The 10,327-nt window shown below is 32.7% G+C and overlaps 1 protein-coding gene across 1 annotated transcript; it reads left to right on the top strand.

Moving 5' to 3' along the window:
- Window positions 1-1,181: 1,181 nt before the first annotated feature.
- Window positions 1,182-8,438, top strand: LOC110091928 (uncharacterized protein At4g14342; the record flags this gene model as incomplete). Its single annotated transcript, XM_020816236.2, is given in 4 exon segments — window positions 1,182-1,379; window positions 1,536-1,628; window positions 8,136-8,221; window positions 8,315-8,438. Coding segments are annotated over 3 exon segments (216 nt in total), but the record flags the coding sequence as incomplete, so codon positions are not given.
- Window positions 8,439-10,327: the final 1,889 nt, after the last annotated feature.

Here is a 10,327-nt window from a genome sequence, read left to right as displayed (position 1 = left end):
AAAAATGTCACGCACAATGTTAAGTATAATTAAGTTATCATACAATATGATAGTTAAATGTCAAGTTGTCTTGTTTAATTATTAAAATAATTTTCAAAATTATTTTATCTTATGTTCTCGTATATTTGTGCTTGGTTATTTTATATCAATAATATACCAGGCATATACAAGAAAGCATGACTCATAAGTAAAAGTTTAAGTTCTCAGTTCTTCGGTAATCTTCTTTTGCCTTGATGGCTTGAGATTCTACATAGACTACTCTCTTGAGCATGGCAAATTATTGCATTCGGTCATCGGACGCGGAAAATAGGTTCGGACACCAATAAAAATTTGCCACGTCACCTGTGCTTTTGACTGCGCTTTTGACTTGCGCTTTGACTGCGCTTTTGACTGCGCTTTGACCTGCGCTTTACCTGTGCTTTTGACACGGTTAATTTAAAATAATATTTTATTAATATCCCGACCTATCTCGCGTTCGATGACCGGATGCAATAATTTGCCCTCGAGCACATAATAAAATGTACAATTTTCAGCTCATGGTTTCCATCAGGTTTGCATTTATAGTCCTATCTCAGACTTCTCCTAATACATACCAACATTTGTCAGTATAAATTAAAAAAAGTACACATAATCATATTAGCCAAAAATCTATGCAACCAAAAAAAAAATTATCATCAAAATATCAAATAAGTTCTTAGGCTCATGGGGCTTAATGCTCATCCAAACCGTCGATACTCACATGACACAGTCACACTTCCTCACACACTCTCCAGTTGATCTGTAGGCCTTCCCTTATTTTGAACCAAGTTTCATATATATTTTGCCAAGAAAATAAATTGCAAAAACTTCTAATTAGTTATGTTTTTTTAAAGCATATAAAGATAAATTTCTCTTAGTAAATAAATTATTGAAATAATGGTGCTCCCTTGAGAATTAAATTCTCATTTAAATCTAATAAAAAATTATTTATAATATTTTTTAATTAAATCTTTTATCATATATAAAATACTATTAATATTAATATATTTAAAACAAAGTATATTTTTTATGTACATAATTTGATATATTTTAAAAATTACAATAATATATAAATAAATATAAATATTTAGATATTATATATATTAATAGATAATAATTTTATGATATGTAAATCACCTATAAACTAATACAGTTAATTTAAATCATAAATTAATTATACAATTCCCGAAACCCTCTTCTACTACGAAGCGCGAGGAGGTTCTCGACCACGATCTCCGCGAAAGCCATCGACGGTGCCGGCAGATTCTAAAGGAAAAGTAGAGTTCGTGCTTCGGGGAAGAGACGCCCGGATTTAGATTAAATTCGTGGAATCCTTGGATTTAGTAAATCCGAGGTTTAAGGTAAGATGGGGAATAAACAGGGTTTTAACTTACTGTAGGACTTAAATTGCAATTTTCCCGCAGCCGAGCAGCCTCTTTAGGGCTTTCCAGTTACCCGGATTCTTTTTTTGTTTTTAATCTTTAATTTCTGAGCACTAATTTTTTGTTTGTCTGCAGTGTGTAAAGCGAAGCCTTCGCCATTTCCTTTCGCGTTACGTGATTTCTTGAAGTTCTTTCTCCGGCAACTAATTTGCCCTAGGAAACATGCAGGTGTGTTCCGATTATCTAAGCTAGTGCTATAAATATAAGTGATAATGTCTAGCCAACAGGATCAATTCATTTATTTTCGTATAAAGCTTGATCCAAATTTGTGCATGATCCAAAATTTAGGGGCTTCTTGGCAGCAAGTAGGATTTACTAAATCCTCTAAATTTGGATTTACTAAATTATGAGAATGTTAATCCTCAAAACTGTTTGGCATGTCAGATATTAAATTTTGATAAGTTTTTTGGCTAAATAATTCAAGATTTAAGTGTTTAATTCAAATAGCATTTACATATAAGACAACAACAACAACAACAACAACAACATCAAGCCTTTATCCCACTACGTGGGGTCGGCTACATGAATCCTTTTTTTCCATTGTGTCCTATTAAAAGTCAAATTTTCGTTTAAATCTAATAAGTAAAGGTCATTCCTAATATTTTCTAACCAAGTCTTTTTAGGTCTACCCCTACCTTTCTTAACATAAGTCAAATCTAATACATCTACTCTCCTAACCGGGTCATCGCAAGGTCGCCGTTTTATGTGACCAAACCATCTAAGGCGACTTTCTCTAATCTTATCTTCTACTGGAGCTACTCCAACCTTTTCACGTATATGCTCATTTCGTATCCTATCTCTAAGGGTAAAGCCACTGACTTCTCTCCCAAACTGTTGTGTTTACGTTTCATCTTCATCATTGACTTCTACCTCATTGAAAACACTATCATATTGCATCTCGGTTTGAGACATTGAAATAAAGATCATGTTTGTGATAGCAACCAATAAAATTGTGCTACATTGCAAAAACAAGCACAATATCTACTCGAACAATCAAAGAAAATTGTTGCATGTGATTAAAAGTTAAAAGATCTCTTTTCAAATGTAAAATATTCTCTTTACTATATTGCATAATTATGCGTGGTGATGATTTTACAACCCATGTTCGGTTGAGTACCTACAAGATGTTTCTCCATAGTGTTCACTTAAATAATATTGATATCATCTAAAGAGTGCCATGAGCTTATGAGTGTTAGTGTAGCCGGAGTCAACAAAATGATATTTTCTTCGTGGTATTGTAAACTCTCTCCTCCATTGCCCATAGTAGCACCCTTTTATTGACTGTAGTCCCCTCCCAACCAGATGTAACATAGAAAAATTGTTTAAATTAGACCGTTGTGATAAATTCTGAGAAGTAAACCCTTTTTTGTTGCAGTATCTATGGGGAAAGTTAATGAACTCCTTCGCACCAGATTGAAATATCGACTCACTATCTCTAGAGTGTTGAAAAAACTCACACAATAGCTTATAACTATGTGCATTTGTAATCCTTCTAAGAAAAATACCTAGTTATTTATCAACGATCATATACCTTGTGTCACTCAGTATGCCTCGACTTACCAATAATTCCATAAGCTGTAAGAATGCCTTTGATGGAATCCTAAGCCCGACCACAGTGGATGTCCATAAACTACATCAGCTACATACTATTGCCATGTATATGACCTACTGAACATATGCTTTTGCAAATGCATCTCCTCATCTAATGAGCTTCTATCCTCCATAATTGATATTATCAGCTGAATTGTAGGATTATTAAGCTCTTGATTTGTACCAACCATGTTACAAAGTTCATTAGGAAAGCTGATCTATTAAAAATTTTTCCATTACTAACATATTAATATAGACAACATACATTTAGTGAATATGACATCCAAAATTTTAATAGCAAATAAGAAGATACTTGCAAAAATTAAAAAAATGGCTGCAGAGTTGAAGTTGGCTACAATGCCCAACAAATAAATAACTTAAGAGCACAAACTGAGCAGAGAGAATGACTAGCAAGTAATTTCATAAATGAAATTGAATAAAAAGCAAGTTTAACACTTAATAGTGCAATATGAACCAAATGCAACTGCATAAAAATTGGAATTACTACAACCAAGTAGTACAAGCATGGAAGCGAGGATAATGGTTGAGCACATATTCATTCCAATTGCTTAGAAAAATTCCATGCCAAGTCACAAGCGTGATTGTATTATTGCTATTTTGCATTAGAGTCTCACGAACAACAATGGTAATATTAGTGGATATGTTCTCTATGGTACTTAATTTGTCCAAATATTTTGATATCATGTATGAAAAATGTCTATCAATTGTCTCTCTAAGCATCTCTACATTTTCTTTATGTCAAACTAGCAACTTGGTCAATTTCTCCTTATTTCCCTTTTTTTTGTTCATCCTAATTGCCAACCTACTTCCTCATTGGATCTTTTGGTTTCATTAATGGGAACTAGATGTGGTTGAGTTTCAGTCTTCTCCCTTGGCTTTATATCATCCCATGGCTTTGTCTGATACAAGTCATTTGTGAAGCTCACACCATGTGCGGACATAAAGTCATTAATGAATGGTTCGACTTGCTCTCGTTCGGGTTGGTGTCTAGAACTTTTTTCATTGAGCTTTGAGTTATCATGCCTTTTACAATGTTGTCACCATAGATCTTCTCAAAAATATACTAGTGGAAAGGATTCCTATGAAATTGTGCCATCTTTGGGTTATCCTATAATGAGAAGATTTTTTTTATTATGTGCAGCATAAGTCATTGGATCTGTAGACTAAACCTCTATTGACCTAAAGCAGAAAGATCAACTAAAACATTGTACATATATGATCTCATCCCATGCATCATCATTTGCTATATGGCGTACAAATCTTCATCTCATCCCCAACCACTATGATTTGAAAGTTGATCAGAAATCAGATCTCATGTTCTTAAACCTTGTCATAATGACTATGTCTGTATAGTTAGTTCCCAAACTTTGATTTAATGTGTCCATAACCTCACATCATGCTTCCTTTTTTAGCACATTATTTATAATATTTTCATATCAGAATTGCTCCATGTACAACTCCCCTAAAACAACATTATATTTCTCTGGCCACTTGGGGGTTGTACTTGTACACTTTGGCTAATTGGTGCTGATGGACACCTATTCGTCAGCTTGCAGCTTAGAGCTTGAGAATTGCAGCTTCTTATTTTTCAGGAATCTCTTCATTCCTGTTGCACAAGTAGTTAAGTTCCATTTACATGCACAATAAGGTTGAAAGGTTGCTTTTATAAATGTTAAAGTAGTTTACGAAATATACCATTGTTATTTTGAATTTTCCTGAATTGATGGTCAGTTTGGCTACATGGTAGCTTGTTGATATTTGACAACTCCTTATGACTCACATAGTCTAAAATGCCTAAAGGATTGCCATGAGAATATTTTATCTTAAATTGTGCTGAAAGCTTCAAGGACTGATTGTCTTTATTGGATTTTCTCCTTTCTTTTGTAGTTTGTTTGTATTCATTAAAACAATTTTTATTCTAACGTATGGCTTTATTGTAGTTGTTCGCAACATCTTATTAGTTAATCATATTAATTTTTCTTGAAAAAAATAAGTTATACTTTAATTGTTATTGCATAAAAATGACTTAAATTATTATTAATTATAATTAAGTTAGTAGCAGTGCATAACAGTCAATTAGCAGAAGAATTATACGCTAAAAACATAATTCAATTCTTTACAAAAAGAGTTAAACAAGGATATCTATGAATTTTCCATAACTACAAAAACAAAGGGTTCTTTTCCCAGTAATTAATTGAAGTTGGATGAGATTATCGCCTTGTATCAAGCATAGATGAGAAATAGAAGTTCAATCCTTACTAGAGTCTAGATCAGATCACGCTAGATACTATAAGTTTGTATCAAATTAAAATTAGATATTTAATTATTAGTGTTAATACCTATAAAAGCGTTTGCAATAGTGGATTTATTTAACGATGGAATTTTGTTTGGAGTTAAATTGTAGTTAAAATTTCTAAAGAAGTATCTATGATGCCATGAATTAAATTTGAAAATTTCTTATATGACTACAACATTATCACTAAATAGAGAGATATTATAAGTAGTGTTACAAAATGCTGCGAACTGCTAAGTAAGGGATGGGATTTCGATCACTAGATAAGGTGATGTGCTCTGATAGAAATATTTTAACTTGGAGCCCCATGACAAGGAGATATGAGAGTTCTCTTCGAGTGCAGCATAAAGCTCGTTAAATCTGTTGAACTATTAGATTTAGTAAATTTTGGTTTTACGAAAAAATTGGGTGAAAATAGGATTTAAGATATCGTAGGATTTACAACATCTGTTTTTGGCATTAGTAGGATTTAGCTTAAATCCTGCTTAAAACCAACTCAAATCCTGCATGCAAACATCCTCTTCAAATTTCTTCAAACTTTTATTTTAACAATCATCAAGCTTTAATTGAGCCAAGAATAACAAGTCATCATAAGCTATTAAACCATCATTGAATAAGCTTGTTTTATGGAGCTCTTGGTGAGCTGCGTATTAAAAAAATGAATGTGTAAACTTAAATGAACAAGAAAGCCAATGTTCCCCATTGGTCATTCATCTGTCAACTTAAAATTTTGTCCAATTTTTTTCAATAATTAAAAATAAAGTGAGTTATATATGAGGGAGTGTTGAGTAATTCATCGAGTGAACTAGTTTCCTTACAACCCTAATCTAAATGGCATCTTTTTTCTTTCACCTCCTTTTAAGCAGAAAAATGCTGACCCTAGGTTGGAGAAGATCTATAGGTTCAGGAAACTTTTTTTTTTCTATAATTCATTTCCATTCCATTGGTTACGATATGGAGACGAGCATTATGATTGCTTAAGTGGTTTATTTTTTAGGTAGAAAGTATTAATGTAAGTGAAGCTCATACTTCAACATCTAACTCAAGAAGTTCTACATCTATATCTATGTGTTCATCATTATGCTCCTTGCTTAATTTTGTCATCTTCAATGTGCGCTGACATGATCAAAATTTCATGTTCGCTAGGGAATGCAAGAATGTGGTTCTTTCTTTCCTTAAGCTATCATTAGTTTGCTGTGTATGTGATATTTGCAAGCGATTGCTGTGCATTCATTTAGGTGTTAATGGATGATCTATGTTATCCTATTACTTTCTTTTTCATATCTCTAACCATAGCTTTGAACGGTTATTGGAGGAGTAAATGGTATACATATTGCCATGAACTTGTTTCTAACAACTAAATTAAGATTATAATCTCAACTAATTGTAAAATCTTGAAAGATATATGGATTAATTAGCATCACCAATATGAGGCTTTGTTTACATCTTTTGAAAACTTGCATTAAGTAGCATTCGGCATAGCCACCCAAGAGAGTTGTAATTATCTGTTATATTTTATGTTTGTTGTAATTCATCAGTTACAAGTATAATGATAGTACTACATTGTCTTGAATTAAATAAAAAATAATTTTATATTTTAGGAGTTTTTGCTAAGATGCATATGAGAGTGTAGAATACTCCCGCATTGAAAGCGAAACTAGCTGTTAAGATTTTTTTGGTATTAGTATTGACCCTTACATGTTAGTTTAAACTTTTCGGTCGTGTTTGTTCATCCACAAGTGCATTTAGCTTCACTCTAGCCTGTAGTGTGCCACCTTTCTTATAAGTTGTATTAGAGTTGATATTTTGGTTGGTTAATTTTTGATGCATTTTGTGTTTTCTATGCATGTTCGTGGCTTCAAAAGTGACTCCTACATAGGCTCTAAATGGATGAGTGAGCTCATGGTGTATAACATTTGATTGTGTAAAAAGCTTTTTTTTTTTGGGCATTATGGCTAAAGTGGAGAATTGATATTTGATTAGTGGAATTGTTTAGATGCGCATGAGAGCGGACGATAGTTTCACTTCAAAAGTGAAACAAATAGTTGGATATTTTGATATAATGGTATTGATCTTTTCCCATTGATTTAAGCTTTTGGTTGATGTATCTTCATCAACTAGTTTTTATTGGGCTATGTTTGGGCCTTCATCAAGTGATATTAGAGCTAATGGTTTTGCTGGGATTTAGTGTTGAATGAGATTTGTGGCTCCCATATGTCTTAGCAACTTGTTCTATGATCAATGGTTTAAGAGCTGGTTACTCCTATTTAGTATCCATTGGATGAGTGGACTTTCATTATATGCCTTTTGATGGTGCTAGAGAGCTTTCGTTTGAACAGGAGTAATGGAAGAGATAGAAAAGTCTACTGTGCGGGGGGATATTGTTTGGATGCGCATGAGAATGAATAGTTTTACATTGAACTTGAAACAAAATGTAAAGTATCTGGTATACTAGCACTAACCCTTGCTCATTGGTTTAAGCTTTTGTTGATGGTTGGCCATTTACTAATTATGCCTGTAATAAGCTCTATTTGGCCCTCCATTGTTCCGCCCTACTTAGAGCTAACTCTAATTTAAATATGTCTTATTCTTTTATAGTGACCAATAACTTCTGTTCTTTAGTAGCAAGTTTTTGAAGCTGTGGACAGAGAGGGTGAATATCTCTTTTAACAGCAGCTGGAGTGCAGCCAAGCTATAGCATTATTTGTTACTAATGCAAGAACAGTGCACAATTGAAGAGAACTAAGCCTTTTATTTTTTTTTTTGTTCAGGCCAGTGATAGGTTTAACATTAACTCCCAGCTTGAGCACCTTCAAGCTAAATATGTTGGAACAGGGCATTCTGATATGAATAGATTGTGAGTGCTAACCCTTAGAAAGTTACTTCACGACCGTTATATTTTGTATTAGTTTTTCGGTACCTTTTTAATTTTTCCGTAATGTGAATGCAGTGAATGGGCTGTTAACATTCAACGTGACAGTTATGCATCTTATGTTGGGCACTACCCCATTTTGGCATACTTTGCCATTGCAGAAAATGAATCAATTGGAAGAGAGCGCTACAATTTTATGCAGGTTAGCATATGATTGTTGATTTTTCTTATATAGTTCCTGATTTATTAATCTGATTGAAAAAATTATTACATCTTATTTAAAATTATTTATTTGACAGTGTAAGTGAAAATTGATTTTCAGATGCAATCATATAAATGATGTGTCCTTGTTAGATTCAATCTTAGAATAATGTTGTATGTTTATATATTTTAGTATTTAAAACCATTTTGATTTACTTCTTAAAATGATATGTTGATTTGACGATGTCAGTTAGACATTTGATGTGGTAGAAATCTGTGACATTGGCTTCGGGGAGCCAACCTCACCCCCATGTTATTTGGGAAGCCATATTTTTTAATTTCTCAGTGGCTGGAAATCACTCTTTCTATGACATATATGTTTGACGCAGTTCTCCGTACATGTTAGGTGCTGCGATAATCATGGGGAAGCTGCACAAAATTATTGATGTAAATTGTTTTTCTTAACATCCTTTTTTTATATTTTTGTCCTAGCAATGAATTAATTTTTGTGAATATGGTTGATATACAAAAAGTGGTCAAACTGTTTAGCAAGGGCTGTTACCATATTCTTCATGGAATCAGATGTTCTGAGGATGAGTATATAAAATCTTTTAACAATCTATGTAGTTCATGGTGCTTAAAGAATGAACAACTTAAAGTGAAGGCTGTAATATCCCCGCTTGTTCATTAATTTTTAGATTATATAACAATTTTAAGGGGCATTGGGTGGTGTAATGGAGCTAATGGCAATGTTGACAAAATTGAGATAGATTTGTTGGGGATTTAATTAAGTTTCAAAATAACATATTGTATAAAATTAGTAATGGTATGCCCCATTGGATCTTTTGTCAAACAATTACCTACATTTAACATATCACGACATAGATATTGTGAGATCAAAGAAAAACCATTTATACATGATATTGGAAAGGCAAAGTTAGTAGTGTGGACAATTTGATACAAACCATTGATCATTTTATATATGGTCAATATATAGTCAGTACCATAGTCATGGTTTCAGGATGTTATGGTAGATAGCCAGATAAGTGTATTGTACAGGTAATATGAATCTGTTTTGATAATTAAAATCATGGTATTTCAGTTAATAAAAGGTTTATTTGTGTGTTAATTAATTTATAATGGATTTTATATGGGAGAGCATACATCTTGCATTCTTGTCACTGCTTTTGCTTTTGTTTTCTGTTCAGTTTGCTATTTGAATTAACTCATAATCCTTCTAAAAATTCTTGTGGTTCTAATGTAAACGTCTATCTCTGTTGCACCCATTTTTTATTTTATTCTGTTGATTTGATCAAGTTTTGTTGTAGTTGGATGGTTCTGGTTTGAATGGAAATTACCTATTTAAAACTTCTTAGTCTTTAATGGAATCATTGTGAAAAAAATCTTAAGCCCCTCCCTCCCTATTCAATTATTAATTGACTATTTGAATACAAAGATCTAGAAGTCTAGCCTTGGTCCTTGGAATGGCTAAGGTATTTAGGTTAGGATATTTGTGGTGGATCCTGGCAAGAAAATTAATCCACGTAGATATCCTTCTTGTAAGGGCTTTTGACCAAGTGGTCTAGGAGAGCCATTGCAATATTAATGCCTTTTGAAGGACACAAAACTGTCTTAAAAGATATCATATTGGGACACTTATAAATCATAGAACACAACAATATATGTGTTCCATTAAAAGCTATTATTATAACTGTTGGATGCTTGATGTGAAACAAACTGGGAGTTACTTTAAGAAATTAAAGAGAGAATTAACAAAGTGTTTCCACAATAAATTTATTACTTATAACAATGATTGATCCTTAGAATTCTTGGTTTTGACTTGCTTAGGCAAAGAAGAGCAAGGCCGATTCCCAAACAATTCAAGAAAAC

This window comes from Dendrobium catenatum, unplaced genomic scaffold (genome assembly GCF_001605985.2).
Source record: "Dendrobium catenatum unplaced genomic scaffold, ASM160598v2 original_scaffold_38637, whole genome shotgun sequence".
NCBI classification, from domain to species: Eukaryota; Viridiplantae; Streptophyta; class Magnoliopsida; order Asparagales; family Orchidaceae; genus Dendrobium; species Dendrobium catenatum.
This window is presented reverse-complemented; position numbering and strand designations above follow the sequence as displayed.